The sequence below is a fragment of the Crinia signifera genome, chromosome 2 (genome assembly GCF_055691185.1).
Source record: "Crinia signifera chromosome 2, ASM5569118v1, whole genome shotgun sequence".
Lineage (NCBI taxonomy): Eukaryota > Metazoa > Chordata > Amphibia > Anura > Myobatrachidae > Crinia > Crinia signifera.
In genome coordinates, this window is record NC_139218.1 from 295,542,317 (window position 1) to 295,559,301 (window position 16,985).

Consider the following 16,985-nt stretch of genomic DNA (forward strand, 5'->3'; position numbering starts at 1 on the left):
ACAACATTTTCCACGTTAGGAATTTTAACTTCGCTCTGTCCAACGGCTCAAACGGAGCCTCCATAAGTCCGTTCAAGACTAAATTAAGATCCCACTGGGGGACTATTGACCTAACCCTAGGTCGAATTTTCTCAATAGTTTGACAAAATCTTTTAATTAAACTATGCTCTGCCAGTTTCTTGTCCAGTAGAACACTCAGCGCCGAGATCTGAACCTTGAGTGTAGACACCGAAAGCCCTTTGTTAAGCCCATCACAAAGGAACTGTAACACTTGGGGTATGTTCGCTTTAGGAAAATCGAATTTGCCTCTTGACCATGTCGCGAACACCCGCCATATTCTATAGTAAACCTCTGATGATACCTTCTTCCTTGCTTAGAGAAGTACCTCGATAACTTCTGGAGATAAATTTTTGTCTTTCAACTGTCGCCTTTCAATTTCCAGGCCGCTAAATTCAATTTGTGAGGTTCTTGACAATTGACTGGGCCCTGCCTGAGCAAATCCTGAGTCACCGGAAGAAAAACTGGGCCTGCAATCGCCATGCTTTCTAACATGGGGAACCAAGCCCTCCTCGGCCAGTAGGGCTATGACTTGGACCCCCTCCGTTCTGATCTTCCACAATGTCCTGTGAATGAGAGAAATTGGAGGAAACACGTACCCCAGGTGAAACTCCCATCTCTGAGACAGGGCGTCCACTCCACTTGACCCCCAAGTCGGGTATCGAGAGTAAAATTGTGGAAGCTTCTTGTTGACTGCTGAAGCCATGAGATCCACCTCTGGCTGACCGAACTGCTCCACTATTTTCTGGAAAACTGAATCCTTCAGTTCCCATTCGCCCGGAACCACACTTGTGCGACTTAGATAGTCCACGAGCTGATTGTCCTCCCCCAGTACATGCAACGCTGATACTGACAGCAGATTTTCCTCGGCCCAACACATGATATTTCATACTTCTTCTAAGAGCACGTGACTCCGTGTACCTCCTTGTCTGTTGACGTAAGAGACGGTAGTAGCGTTGTCCGAGAAAATGCGCGGGTGCGCACCCTTGATATCTTCGCTGAAGAATCTTATTGCTTTCCACACGGCTCTTAGTTCTTTGTGATTGGAGGAAAACTCTGACTCGCGGGGAGACCATAGACCTTGACACGTTTTGCCTAGACTATGAGCCCCCCAACCCACGGCGCTGGCGTCTGTGGTGATCACCCTGTAAAGGGGGCTTGCTAGTGAAGACTTTCTTGGTATTAGCTGATTGGCTTCCCACCAAACTAGAGAATCTTTCACTGAATCTGAAATTTTTATTCTTCTTTCCAGAGGCACTAGCCTTTTTGTGTAGCCCAGAAGAAACCACTGCAGAGGCCTCATCCTCCATCTGGCCCATGGGACTATGTCCACCGTAGATGCCATCATACCCAAAAGGCTCATTGCTGACCTCAGTGGTATGCGATCCTCCTCGTATATCATAGAGATTAGTTGCTGGATCTTTTCGCACCTCTTTATGGACAAGGACATTTGGAATTGTACAGTGTCCACCAGTACCCCCAGAAATTGAAGACTCTGTGTTGGCTTCAAACAGCTTTTCTCCCAATTCACCAGCCACCCGTGCTCCTGAAGAAACTGAATGGTGTAATTTCTTGCTGTTATAACCTCTTCCTCTGATGGTGCCACAATCAATAGATCGTCGAGATATGCCCATATCATGACTTTCTTCCTTCTTAGTTCCTCTACCAATACCACTAGCACCTTGGTAAAGACTCGTGGTGACGAGGTGAGGCCGAAGGGCAGGCAAGTGAACTGGTAATGATCGTGACCTATGCAGAATCTCAGAAATTTTCTGTCGTCTGGAGAAATGGGAATATGGAAGTAGGCGTCTCTTAAGTCGATGGAGACCATATAATCGTTCTTTCTTATTCCCATCAGAATAGACCTTGTGATCTCCATGTGAAACTTTCTCTTCTTTATGCGTAAATTTAATTTTCTTAAATCTAATATAGTTCTGTAACCTCCAGAACTTTTGCTGACGATGAAGAGATGGGAATAAAACCCGGACCTTTTCTCTTCGTCTGGGACTTTCACCACTGCTCCTGATGTGATGAGTCCTTTTAAACTTAAATTTAGAGCTTCCCTCTCTATCTTCGAAACTGGGAGCTCTGAAACACAAAATTTTGCTACTCTTGGCTTTGACATGAATTCCAGACGATAGCCCGTCTTGACCACCTCCAGAACCCATCTGTCTCGGACGGTTTGTTCCCAGATGCGAGCGAAACCCAACAGCCTTCCTGCTACCGGGGCTTGCTCCACCATGGGACCACCGTCACTGCTTCTGTGTGGTTCCAGAATTTTCCCCTTTTTTCTTGATGTACTGTCGAAAAAAGGCTCTGGATGTCCCTTGAGCGTATCTATCCCGGACCGATCTGCCTGGCCTATATGCCCTGGCCTGTCTATAAGCCTGTCTAGAAGAAAATGAGGAAAACCTCCCTCTTCTATCCTGTGGTAATCTTACTGATTTACCACCTGACATTCTTTGAATCATCTGATCCAAACGACTGCCGAAAAGGAAAGCACCCTCATAAGGCAACGTTGCCAGTTTGTTCTTTGAATGGGAATCTGCCGCCCATGATTTAAGCCATAAGGCCCTACGGGCCACCACCCCTGAAGACAGGGATTTCGCTGCAAAATCTAGACCATCTAAAGAGGCCTCACACATATAGTCCACCGCAAGCTGAATCTGGGTAAGACTTTTACAGATTTGATCACGGGAAACCTTTTCCTGTAGGTCTTCCTGTAAGGCAGAACACCAGATCCTGAGTGCCCGGGAGAGCGAGGCCATGGCCACTCCTGCCTTTAGCGAGACTGAGGAGGAAATATGCAATCTCTTCAAAGCATTTTCCATTTTTTTATCCATTGCGTCCTTCAGTGACGCTCCATCCTCAAGGGGGATCGTAGTACGGGTCGTCACTTCTGACACTGCCGCGTCAACTTTAGGTATATTACACCATTTAATAAATTCTTCATCCTCAATAGGAAACATTTTTTGAATTCTCTTAGTCGACCCTACTCTCTTGTCGACACCCTGCCATTCTTTAGTTAGGATGTCTTTCACCACCTTATGCACTGGAAACGATCGCCTCTTTTTTGATCGATCCTCAAATAATGCATCAAACTCAGACTTTACAGGTTGCTTATAGTTAAGTGTCCTATAAAGATTTTTCAGCACTGCCTCTACCAGTTCCACATTAAACAGGCGCTCGTCCTCCAACACTTCGCCTGACTCTGCTGACGATCCACCGGACGCCTCCTTGTCCACATCATCATGCACAGACATATCCCCATCATCTTTATCAAGGTTAGTCTGTGACCTGGACCTCTTATTCCCTGTATATTCCTCTTTAGAAATAAAATTATTTTTCATCCAGTCTCTCATTTCTGCTAATTGTGCTGATATATTCATTCCAACATCCTTCTTTGTCAGACATTCTAAGCAAAGAACCGTCTCTCCAACAAAAGCTCTATCACATCCTGGACAGACTTTAGTATTTTTAGTCTTAGCCACTTTTTTCCTGGGCACTGAAGGCACACTACAAGAAAAGAGAGAGATACTAACTATCTGGCTAAAAGTAAATAAAATAAAAATAACCTGTCCTCAAAAAGAGGACTTACCTGGGCGGCGGTGTAACATTTTTCTGAGAGGCATCCTCCATGATCAAAACCCTGGTAAGTAACAGCCCAGCGCCTGTAACACCGACCAGGCGCTTTTAAATGGACGCCGCACGAGCAGAGGTTGGCGTCTCCCCTCCCTGCCAGAAGTAGCAATAGCCGGCACGTACTTCCGGCTATCTGGAACGCACGCGGCTGTGACCCGCACGCCGCGTGCATCCGCCGGAAGTGACGCCAGTCATCATGCGCAGCCTGAGTGCCGGAGCTGCCGGGGAAGCCTGACACAGCGTGCGCTAAGGCACACGCCGGCGCCACCACCTACCGGACACCAGGAGCCAGCGGTAACATGACGCCCAGGTTAAAAACCTATAATGCGCGCGCCGACCACCATTGCGGGAGGGGAGGGGAGGGGGAAAACACCATGGGCTACCAGGTTACAAGTCCTTGCCACCGGCCCTGGACATACGAAGGCTTAAGACACCGCCAGCCTGACCGCCCAGGCCCCCGGTAGCATAACCAGCTTACCGGGCCTAGTCTAGAAAGAAAAGAAAACAAAACTGACTAACTACCTGTCACAGACAGAAGGAGACAGGAAAAAGACTATGGTCAATGGGGAGGTGCCAGATTATATAGAGGAGGGGCTGGATCCTGGGGAAAAAAAACTACCTGTCTAATTGGAGAGGAGAGAGGGATGAACCCAATGTAATGGCTGTCATGAAGTATGAAGGAGAAACAATGATTTAGAGCACAATACAATGTAGATTAAGTACATGGTAAATAAAGATGGTTGCATCAGGGTTATAGAAACCTAGGGGTAGGTTTGAGTGGAAAAGTAAAAATAGTCTAAAGCCCTGTACACATGGGGCGATATTAGCCAGAATTGCTGGTTAAATGGTTGCTGAGCGACCATATCACCCGTGTTTTCAGGGCAACATCACTAGAATCGCACTCCCGCAACCAGCCCTGGACTTTTCACTGTTGTCTTGTCAGGTGAAATTCGCTGGAAAAAATGGTACACTGCGCAATATGGTAGCTGAACGATATATTGCTGAGCTGTAATAAGCCAAACTTGCTCAGCGAAAAAAAATATCGCACCATGTGTACACACCTTAAGAGTAAAAAGCACATGAGCGGAAGAGGGCCCTGCTTATGAGAACTTACATTCTGAAGAGGAAAGGCAGGCAGACAGACAGGGGTGACAGATGGAGTAGTAGTGAACGTGTAACAGATGAGCATGCTGGGTTTGATGAAACAGGGGGTGTTGAGAGCTCATAACATTTTTGTAAAACATGGAGAGTCTGTAAGAGCGAGAGGTGGAAAATGCCAGTTGGCAGGAGAGGCGCTATGTAAGTGAAAGGAAAGAAGGGCAGTAAAGCAGTTGTAGAAAATATGCTCATGAAATTAGGTTGCGAAAGGAAGGATAGATAGGTCGGTAGTTGTAATGCTGGGTACACACAGAACAATTTGGCTTCAATTCCCCCAATTTTGAAACAATCTCGACCAATTGTATGTAAATTGGGCATGTTTTAGATCAGATGCACGTCCCCGCAGGTCGTTTGCAGATCCTACCTGCAGCAGTCAGGATTTGAAAACGACCCCTTCAACTGGGTACAGATCGGAATTGGATCAGATGCAGATTGTCAGACCATCATATGGTCATCTCATGATCATGATCGTTTTGGTGTGTACCTAGCATTAGAAACAAGGGTAGGTTTATTTTTACAAAATGGTAACACAAGGACATTCTTAAAAGGAAGAGGGGTCAGTGCCTGATCACAGGCAGAGCTTATGGGAGGTGACAAAGATGGGAATACAGTTGTGCTTGTAAGTTTACATACCCTAGCAGAATTTGTGGTTTTCTTGCCATTTGTCAGAGAATATGAAATAAACGCACACTTTTCTTTCACTCCTGGTTAGTGGTTGGGTGAATACATTTATTGTCAAACAACTGTGGTTAAGGTGTCCATACATCAGAAAGATATTGTACCCAATCATACAATCTCAAATCGATTGTAAGATGGATTGTATGCAGATTGTGTGCACATCTTGTGTACACAATCATACAATCAATCATAAGATGGATTGTATGACTGATTGTATGATCGATTGTATGCAGATTGTGTGCACATCTTGTGTGCACAATCATGCAGCAGATGGATTGTATGACTGATTGTATGATGGATTGTGAGTAGATTGTGTGTCCAAAAACCACCAAGGACTGCTGGGGATTTCAAGGGAAATTGTACACAATCGTGAGCGCAATTGATCTTAAGATCGATCTTTCTGATGTATGGCCAGCTTTACTCTTTTTAAATCATAATGACAACAGAAACTACCCAAATGACCCTGATCAAAAGTCTACATACCCCAGTTCTTAATACCATGTATTGCCCCCTTTAACATCAATGACAGCTTGAAGTCTTTTGTGGTAGTTGTGGAGGAGGCTCTTTATTTTCTCAGATGGTAAAACTGCCCATTCTTCTGGGCAAAATGCCTCCAGTTCCTGTAAATTCTTGGGCTGTCAAGCATGAACTGCACGTTTGAGATCTCCCCAGAGTGGCTCAATGATATTGAGGTCAGGAGACTGAGATGGCCACTCACGAACCTTCACTTTATTATGCTGCAGCCAATGACAGGTTGACTTGGCCTTGTGTGTTGGATCATTGTCCAACGTCAAAGTACGTCCCATGCGCAGCTTCCAGGTTGATGAGTGCAAAGTTTCCTCCAGTATTTTCTCATAACATGCTACATTCATATTGCCATCAATTTTGACCAAGTTTCCAGTGCCTTTGTAGCTCACACATCCCCAAAACATCAGCGTTCCACAGTAGGAATGGTGTACCTTTCATCATAGGCCTTGTTGACTCCTCTCCAAATGTAATGTTTGTTGCCAAAAAGTCCAATTTTGGTCTTATCACTCCAAATGACTTTGAAAACCAGAAGTTTTGAGGCTTGTGGGATGCTATATGGCATTTGCGTAGTAATGGCTTTCTTCTGGCGATTGGACCATGCAGACTATTTTTCTTCAAATGCCTTCTTATTGTGCACCTTGAAACAACTCTCTTTTATTCAGAGAGTCCTGTATTTCAGCTGAAGTTATTTGTGGATTTTTCTTTGCATTCCGAACAATTTTCCTGGAAGTTGTGGCTGAATTTTTTTTGGGGTTTCCACAGAATCCCTCATTTTCCACTTCTTAGCGTTTGAACACTGCTGATTGGCATTCTCAATTGCTTTGATATCTTTTTACATCCCTTTCCTGTTTTATACAGTTCAATTACCTTTTCCCACAGATCCTTTGACAATTCTTCTGCTTTCCCCATGACTCCAGACATGTCAGTGCAGCACTGGATGACAGATGCAAGGGTCTTTCAGGAGACCAGAAACTCATTGACCTTTTATACAAACACTGAATACAAGCAAACAGATCACAGGTGAGGATAGTTACCTTTAGTAGCCATTCAAACCTGTTTTGTGTCAACTTGTGTGCATGTTATAAGGCCAAAATCTGCAGGGTATGTATGTATGTATGTATGTATGTATGTATGTATGTATGTATGTGTGTATGTGTGTATGTATGTATGTGTGTGTGTATGTGTGTGTGTGTGTGTGTGTATGTATGTATGTATGTATGTATGTATGTATGATAGATAATCACACACACACACACACACACACACACACACACACACACACACACACAAGATAAGGCCGGCACTTCATGGCTCAAAAACAATGGTGGCACCAGGTGCCCTCCCTTGGTAGCCCAAATGGGTTCCAACGCATATCCAGGTGATAGGATGGCACTCCGGCGACTTGAAATAATGGAGACAGAAACCTACTTACTTTATCAACATTTTGAGAATGTTAATCTCGTCATCAGGATACGAGATTCAAATTCTCAAAACATTGATAAAGTAAGCAGGTTTCGGTCTCCATTATTTCAAGTACACGCATATTGCATGGCTTGCTCTTTCTCTGATGTGTCACTCAAGGAACCTTTGGGTACACAAGCATCAATATTCAGTACAGGTACTACTAGTGTTGTTTCTTTAAGTATTATGAACAAGAGGAAAATCTTTGTGGACATAACCATAGTATAAAGTTCTTCCATCAATTCCATAAGATACAGTATGACACTTTTGTATACATAACAGAAGTACATCATTATGAAATAAAGAACATTGTTACTGTGCATAGTTTTATTGGTGTGACTCCAATGACAAACTACAATGCATTCCATAGGGTGTGCTAGCCAGGTAAAATTATCTGCATATTTCTAATAGGCTTGGTGGAAAATCAATGTACTAATTTTTATGTTGTGTGGTAGCCTTCACAATATACACACCCTGTGTGTGTGTGTGTGTGTGTGCGCGCTATAACTAACCTGCAAATGATATAAATGTTTGGTTTTAATACTTACTCACTCAACAGCACTCCATTTTCAAGAGCAGAGCGAAAATCCTGGTTCCCAAAACCTTTACCGGTAACTTCCTACAAAAAATAATAAAGACAAATGAAAATACTGCATGGTGCAAACAAATTATAACTTTTATTGCATTATAAAATGCAATATTTGACTTGTAAGAGATTATGTATGCTTGATTAAGCATTAACATTGGTTTAATATATCACGTCTTGTGAGATGGAATGGAGAGTTACTATTAAACTTTTTGCCAGAGAACTGGAGTAGTGTGGCATGGTGACACTGGTGGAAACTTATTTCCACTATATAATGTAAACAAAACAAAACAAAAAAAATCAATAAAAAAGGTAACAAAAAAAGTAATCTGTAACTTAGAAGGCCCATACACATGGGGCAATTTTGAGCTGAAAGCCTTTCAAACTTGGTGTTTTGAGCGGCTCTCAGCTCAAAGCCACCCAGTATGTACGGCCCAGCGATGAGCAGTAAGCGGTGATGCACATTTCCTGCATCATCGCCCGGAAAGCCAGCAGATGAGCGGCTTAGTGGATGGCTTTCCATAGTGCTGCGCTATGCAAACCCTTCCACACCCCCACTGACTGTGCGGGGCAGGGAGAAAGCCGCTCAGTGTGTATGGACTGAGCGGCTTTCCCCCCCAGCGATGGCAGCAATCATCGCAGTCCATAAACGCTGGGCAAAGTGTATGGACCTTTAGTCTTCTGAATATCAAAAAGGAATAGGATTAAAATATAGAGAATTTAAAAAAGGGGAGGCTAAAAATGTCTAAAAAATAAATAAATTATAATTAAAAGCATACTACACAACGCACTACTGAAATATATGTACGTACCGAACGATAACTTTACTGATATCGTTCAATGACGTCACCCATGACAGATCCTCATGCAGGTGTTTGGCTACATATCCAATATTGACCTGAATGTACAGATGACGGGAGGGTCATTGATAATATGCCAACTTAGTGTGTACAGGGCTTAACACATTTTTTCACTTTTCTAATTTGCACCTTATCATATAAAAGCTATTATTAGGAGTGCTACAAAACTATAAAAAGCACACTATTTAAGTTACTGATACCTGTGCATGAGAAACTTTATTTAACAAAAAACCTTCACGACTGCACGATTGTTACAAAATTCCATCTCCAAAGCCTGGAGAAGGACGGGTGCCGGACGGCTCCCCGACAGTCGGGATTCCGACAGTTATTCCTCCGACGTCGGAATCCCGACTGCTCACTAGTGGGGTCAACGACCCCCATGAGGGAGAATAAAATAGGTGACGAGCACAGCGAGCCCGCAAGAGGCATCATTGCGCTCCCCACGCTGTGCACTCGTGAATCCCAAGTCTGACTAATGACTGTCGAAATCCTGACTGTCGGGAAAATATACCACACCCAGAAGGACAATCTAGGGAGCCTACATACAGTATAGCTGGTACAATTAAACACATGTACTGTAGGTTACAAATAAAAAAACAGTATGGTATAGGACAGTGATGGCTAACCTATGACACGCATGTCACACGTGACACGCTAAGGCACTTTGACTGACACGCGTCTGACCAACCGGTGTGCTGAGAGTGAAAGACTGTAAGTGTGCAAGGGAAGCGGCTAAGTCAGCACGCATCCTGCGCCGCCAACTGGAAGGGGACAGATTAAGGCATAGCCTGTCCACTGGAGGGAGCAGAGCTAGCCTTCCAGTCTTCCAACAGGAGACGCCGACGGCCAGGTCACGGGAGATGGAGAGCCAGTGGCTTGGGAGCTGGGACTGCCATGGTGGGTCTGCGTAGAGCTCTGCTGGCTCAAATATTTGTCCTCCAGATCCCGCTGCAGCCCCCCCCCCCACCCCCCCAAGCTGCCACTCACTGTGTACCAGACCCTGCCCGTTTGGAAATGCTGTACCCCTCCACTGTGTAAGGGGAGGGTGGCGGCAGCCATAACAGATATGCGGCAAAAGATAGTGACCAGTGCACCCCCCCCCCCCTTGCTGAGTATATTTTGTTTGTGTTTGTATTATATGTTCTGAAAGGGACAGAGCAACAGAAAGAACAAGGTGCGATGGAAACAGTGTGGGGCTGTTGTGATGGGAGGACAGTGTGGGACTTTTGTGAGGGAGGGACAGTGTGGGGCTATTGGGAGGGACAGTGTGGGGCTGTATGTATAAATATATTGAAGATATAACTTTATTATGGCTGCAAATATCACCAAATAATTGTGATATTTCATGAAGTGACACGTGACTCGAGGAATACTACGCCTTTTTAGGATTTTCAACACACCAAGCTGAAAAGGTTAGCCATCACTGGTATAGGAGGATGAGGTGCACTAGTCACCTATTTTTTTTTCTCCGCTTATTTGGAAACACAATTTCCAGAATTATTATTAATTGAGAAAGGAAGCTTAGATCACATTCAGAATGTTTTTCTCCAGCAAAATGCCTTGAACTCTCCTCTACCTGAAGATCCTGCAGCTCCTCCCTGTACTTATGAGAAGCACTTTACACCTTTCAATTGCATTCCAACCAAATGCAATAAATTACATGTAAGTTAACAGCCGATTGGTTAATACAGTATGTTATTTCTTCTCTCCAAGGATTGATACAACCTCCCCATGGTATCCTCTCACTCTGGTCATTAAATAAAAGCCTTGGTAAGGCATCACAAAGTTGTATTTTAGAAAAATGAATGACAAACAGGTGTAGGTTGGAGGGGGTAGTGAATGGAGCTTGAGCTCCAGGCACCAGCTCTCTCGGAAACAGGTTGGGAGTAAGGACTCGGTAGGAGGAGAGGACATGAAGAGAAGGTAGGGGTGGCCATCACGCTACCTGCAAGTTCTAGGTCACTGCAGTGCAGATAATTCAGTCCATCGTAGTTTGGTGTTTGGGGGCGAGTGAAGGATGGAGGCTTGTCAGAACCACCTTCACTGACCATCACCTATCTGCATTCAGTGATAGGACACATGCAGGCAGTGTCATGTACACCCCATTCCCTCCCACCCATGGATGCCCTGCCAGTCAATCACATGGAAGCTCCACCCTTCAAGACTAGAATGAGGAGCTGCTGCACAATCATCATGGCTGAGAAATAATGTGTGTATACTGTATGTCTGTGTATACAGTTGTGTATTTATGTGTATGTTTATATAGGATGTGAGTAGTGGGGGGCACCATGACATGAGCCTGCCCCTGTTGTCATTGCTCCTCACTACACACCTCTGCTTCCACGTGACGAGAAGCCACTCATATAAGTTACTAAATTTCATATGTACTCCTTTTGTTACTCAGGGTGCTGTTCTATAAGCCCTGATGCAACTTTGGCAGATAAAAATGGACGGATATTACAACTAATGATTGATGGTCATTATCGTGGTATCCAATCAGTTCCCATCTTACCGGACGAAAATGGACCCGTGATCAGACATAAACGCATAAGTCCAGGGATAAGTCCTCCATCCCATGTGTTATTGGTCCCAGCGGCTGCTTACCAGGGATTTCGGTTCACACTTAGGAGTGGGAAGCAATATACCTTTTATAACTGCAGGTATCAGGGCTAAGGTATGCCAGTTCTGGTTCTAATAGGATAGCCGCTGGAGAATCACCTCCGCTAATAGGATATCCCCATTGTATAATAACATGCATTGTCCAACACTGATGGCATATTAACGAACACACACACACACACATATAGCTACAGTTAACAAATAAAAAAAAACAAGTGCAACAGTAAAGCTACATATTTTATTTTGGTGCCGGATGACTGACCGACAGTCTGAATCCCGACTGTTAATACCCTCACAATTGGGATCCCGATGGACAGGGGCTATTCTCCCTCGTGGGGATTCCGACATCAGGCTAATGACTGTCGGAATCCCACCGCACCCATTTTATTTAAGCCTTGGCCATTAAATCAGAGACGAGCTGCAATTTGGTCATTTATATTAAAGTAAAATTGCTCAGCGAACACAACAAATGAAGGTGGGGCATGGAAAGGATTGAAATGAATGTGAATTGTGAAACTATTTACTTTACCTCCTTATCTAATCCTGGAAGGCGTTGCAATCATTACCTTCACATGACAGCAGAGGATAGACGAAAAAACACATTTAATAAAAAAAAATATATACATATGTATATAGAAAAGTAAACATTTTGCCAACCATAGACCATACAATATCAGAACCAGCTCCAATATGTTACCATTGATTAATTCCTTTAAGGGGGACGGGGACATAATCTCTTCCAAGAAAAATGTTAAAAGGCTTATGCATACTTAAGATATTCAAGCACTGCACTATGGACAAGTAGGGGTGTGGTGTGCAGTCTGACAGTGGTGATTAGACAGGTGCTGGAATCCCGACTACGGTATTTCAACAGCAGGGTGGGGATGCAGTTACAATGCCGGCGGTCAGAATCCCGGCATTCAAATCCCGACACTTTCTTCCTTTATGGGTGTCCACGACACCCATAGTGGGAGAATAAATTAGTGTGCCGAGCGTAGCGAGGCACCGGGCCCGCAATGGGGGGGGACACAATCCACGTCCCCCCCTTTTTCGGGATTTCGGGGGTCGACCGCCGGGAATTAGTAACAATCCCGATAGGTGAGTTCACAGAAACCCCTTGTGGGCTTGGTGGCTCACCACAGATTCTATTTTGCCTCTATGCGGACCGTGGAGCCATATGAGGGAAAGTAGCCCCTGTAAAGTGTCTTTAGTGACTCAGACCATGTGTCCTCACTGCCATCTACTGTGTGACTATTACTTTGTGTAGGGTGTAAATATGAAGAGGTGATGCCTCCCAGTCAGGTCACATTCCTATTATGCCAACAAATGCTCACATACTTTACAAAGTAATCACCCAGCAAAAGCTATACTATAGAGTGTTCAGATTAATCTCATTAGTGTATAAAGCAGCAGGGAATTAGTAGGGTTTGTATGGAATTACACTGTGGGCGAACTGTACAATAGAGTACATTGGTGCTTTGTGAAACATTACTGAAGGAGGAAAAACCACTACTGATGAATAAAAGAAAGATGCTCACATTTCTGAAATGCCTAGTTATGATTAAAAGTGGTTTTGGTTAGTATTTACTACGGTATTTATTATACCATAGTAAATACTAACCAAAACCATTTTAATCATATAAACACAGCTTAACTAAAATGCCTTAGGGCAGTGGTTCCCAAACTTTTTTGAATCACGGCACCCTAGAGCATCAAAATATTTTCAAGGCACCCCTAGGCCAAATGCTTCTTATCGAGAAATTCATAAAAAAAAAATTATTTAATGCAGTGCATTGTGTTTATATGTTACAGTTATGTGGTGAAGGACAGGATCTGCTTCTGTTTGTCCACATATATTATGATTGGCAGCCACCAGCACTGGTTTTGCTAGATACATGGTCCATAAATAATATGAATTGATCCTGGTCCACCAACCCAAGGCACCCCTGTAAGTGTCCTGAGGCACCCCAGTGTGCCTAGGCACATAGTTTGGGAACCACTGCCTTTGGGGCTATATTATTTCCTCTGGTTCATTTAGATGCTCTGAAGGCTCAAATGGTCCTAAACAGCACTAAGTCACTCATACTAAGACCACATGCCCACTCGCAAAGAAAAACAAATATTCCTTTTTTTTAATCAAAAGACCTGGAATTTGCACTTAAAATACAGGTAGTCTCTCCCGTATCCGGAGATCTCTTATCCGAAATATTCAAAGAACTGTCATGGGTTTGATTCCCATCATGGCCTTAACTTGTGAAGTTTGTATATTTTCCCCGTACTTGCGTGGGTTTCCTCTGGGTACTCCGGTTTCCTCCCGCAGTCCAAAAATATACTGGTAGGTTAATTGGCTCCCAACAAATTAACCCTAGAATGACTGTGTGCATGTACATGTGGTTGGGAATATAGATTGTAAGCTCTACTGGGTCAGGGACTGATGTGAAAGTTCAAAATATTCTGTGTAAAGCGCTGCGTAATATGGCCCGTATTCAGATCTGACCGCAGTACAAATTTGATCTCAAAAGGGGCAAAACCATGTGCACTGCAGGTGGGCCATATGGAACGTAAAAAAAAAAGTTAGATTTGTGTGTTATTTTGTTTCTGTGCAGGGTAAATACTAGCTGCATTATTGTTACCCTGCAATTTAGATTTCTCTATCATCCGGCAGGGGACACTGGCGTTCACGCTGGGTAATAGAGGTGGATGGCTGGGAACTGGCACACTGTAACTTTAAGCAGCTGGCTCCTCCCCTCTAGTACCCACAATCCCCAGTTAGAAAAATTGTGCGAGGGAGCTGGCCACACAGGAGTTTGTCTCCTTTTTCACATCTCCTTAAGCGATTATTTTTCTAGCATTTAAAGCCCAGAAAGCTGCTGCTGCAGCATTGGGATTTTTCCTCCCTGCAAAGGGAGCTTTTGGCGCCGCTGGTTCGTCCAGCGCTCTCTGTCAGAGTCTCACTCAAAGACGCTGCCAGTGTTCCGTGTTCCTGCGGCCCCCCATCAAAGGGACCGTCAGACACCGTCTGCCCGTCGACCCGGAGGTGCGCTCCAGTGACATGTAAGTACCCCTTCAGCGGGGCGTTCTGTTTTGGACTCTGGCATGTGCGCCGCGTGTGTCTTAGATTAGCGCTTCTCCCGCCGAGTGCTGAGGGTTTTAACCCTCTCTGGGCGGAAGGCTGCAGCGGAGAGACATGCCGGGCATAGCGCTGCCAGAGCGGCTCAGACGCGGTACCGCACGCGGCGGGCGCCATCTTTAAATTTACAATGCCGCGGGTGAGGGGGGCTTGGGGCAGTGTTTATATTGCTGTATGCTGTGCTGAATAGTGCTGACAAGAGCTCTATTCTAAAGCGCTATTCTGCTTGTCACCTTTTTCTTTTAGGTGTACATAGCTGTGGGACTGTTAACCTTTTATCTTCCCCTTGGTATAGCTGTTTGGCTCTGTGTAAGGGGGGAGGGTTATTGCTGACAAGGAGGCTTTTGTCTTCCCTCTGGTGCCTACAGTCCCTGGTTTCCTACACCTCCCCTGTGTTATCTGTGGTGTGTGTGTGTGTGGGAGCAGTTGGCAGTAATGACTGGCAAGGCGTCCACAAAGGCCTCTCAAAAGGCTTTTTGCTGCATCTCCTGTGGTGCAAAGTTTTCGCAGACTTCTGCGGAAGGCAAGGCTACTAAATGTGAGGCGTGCCGTGGTGTAGCCCAGGGTCAGCCTGAGGCTTCTAGTGCGCCCCCTGCATGGGCTTCCTCATTGGTGGGTGCTATGTCTCAGTTGTCCTCTGAGCTAGCGGAGTCCAGGGTGGCTCAGCCAGCGTGGGTCTCTTCTTTAACTAGATCCATGGATTCGTTTGTTTCCTCGATGTCTGCCCCTGCCATTCAGCAAAGGCGTCCAAAACGGCCGTTGTTACAATGCCAGGACTCTGACGAGTCCGGAGATGATCCGGGGTATTTGGCTGACGACCTGGACCCGGATTTGGATGAGGACCAAGGGGTTCCGCAGGCAACGGATCCAGAGCCAGCCCCGGCTGGGGTGGAGGCTCTGATAGTTGCTGTGAAGCGGGTCCTTAACTTCCCTGAGGAGCCTGAGCCTGTGTCCCAGGATTTAGAGCTCTTTGAGGTACGTCCTAAGCAGCTGGTTGTCTTTCCTTTTCCAAAGCAGGAGCAGCTGAATTCCGCATGGTTGAACCCGGATAAAAGGTTCCAGGTTCCAAAGAAGTTTCTTTCATTATATCCTTTTCAGCCGTCTGCACTTGCGCAGTGGGTGACGCCTCCGCCTGTGGATGCTTCATTCTCGCGCCTATCCAAGAAGACTGCCTTGCCGGTCCCGGGGGCTACCACCTTAAAGGACCCTGCAGATAGGAAGCTGGAGAATACACTCAAGGCTATCTATGTGGCGTCCGGGACGCAGCTGCGTCCAGCAGTGGTTTCAGCCTGGGTAAGTAAGGCTGTTTCTAAATGGGCGGAACAGTTAATCCAGGGCCTGGAAGAGGGGGTTCCCCGCCAGGATTTAAGGGTTCTGGCAGAGCATATCCGAGAATCGGCTGATTTCCTTACGGACGCGTCCAAGGACATCACGACGGTTGCTACCAGGGTATCGGCTAACTCTATCGCCGCCAGGAGAGCCTTGTGGTTGCGGTCTTGGCAAGCGGACATGGAGTCGAAGAAGGCTGTAGAGGCCTTGCCGTTTACTGGAGACATGCTGTTCGGCCCTGAGCTGGATAAGTGGATCTCCCAGGCCACGGGAGGTAAGTCGGCTTTTCTGCCGTCTGCTCCTCCACCGGCGAGACGGCAGTACACGGGGCCATCGTTCAATTCCTTTCGCCCACAGCAGTCCTTTCGCGGCAGGGGAAGAGGCTCTTCCTCTTCCTTTCGTGGGTCCCGTGGTAAGACAAGAGGACAGCCTGCGGCCAGGGCCCAGTTGCCCAAGCCCCAGGAGAAGCCTGCAGCGTGACTATCCTCCAGCCATGCTGGGGGATTCTCAGGTCGGGGCCCGTCTTCTGGAGTTTCGACAGCAGTGGCTTGCCACCACGTCGGATCCTTGGGTCCGTCTGCTTATTTCAGACGGATACAAGATTCAGTTTGCGGGTCCCCCACCTTCAAGATTTTTCACAACTGCTCTGCCACGCGAGCAGGAGAAGAGAGTACAGCTGCAAGGGGCTATAGAGAAGCTTTTGAAATCCAGAGTGATCATGCCGGTGCCTTTCAGAGAGAGGGAAAGAGGATTTTACTCAAATCTTTTCACGGTTCCCAAGCCAGATGGATCCGCCAGACCCATTTTAAACCTCAAGGCACTCAATTTGTACGTCCAGTACCATCCGTTCAAGATGGAGTCAATACATTCTGTCATAGCCTCTCTGGAGCCCCAGGAGTTCTTGCTTTCTTTAGACATAAAGGATGCGTACCTCCAC

General features: G+C 45.7%; 1 protein-coding gene across 5 annotated transcripts in view; it reads right to left on the reverse strand.

The window, feature by feature from the left end:
* LMO7 (LIM domain 7) overlaps window positions 1–16,985 on the reverse strand; it is a 183,159-nt gene that overhangs the window by 120,800 nt on the left and 45,374 nt on the right. For all 5 annotated transcript variants that reach the window (XM_083168851.1, XM_083168852.1, XM_083168847.1 and 2 more), the window contains exon 3: window positions 8,073–8,143. In XM_083168851.1, the coding sequence (XP_083024977.1) occupies window positions 8,073–8,143 (71 nt within the window). The remainder of the gene's footprint in view (window positions 1–8,072; window positions 8,144–16,985) is intronic.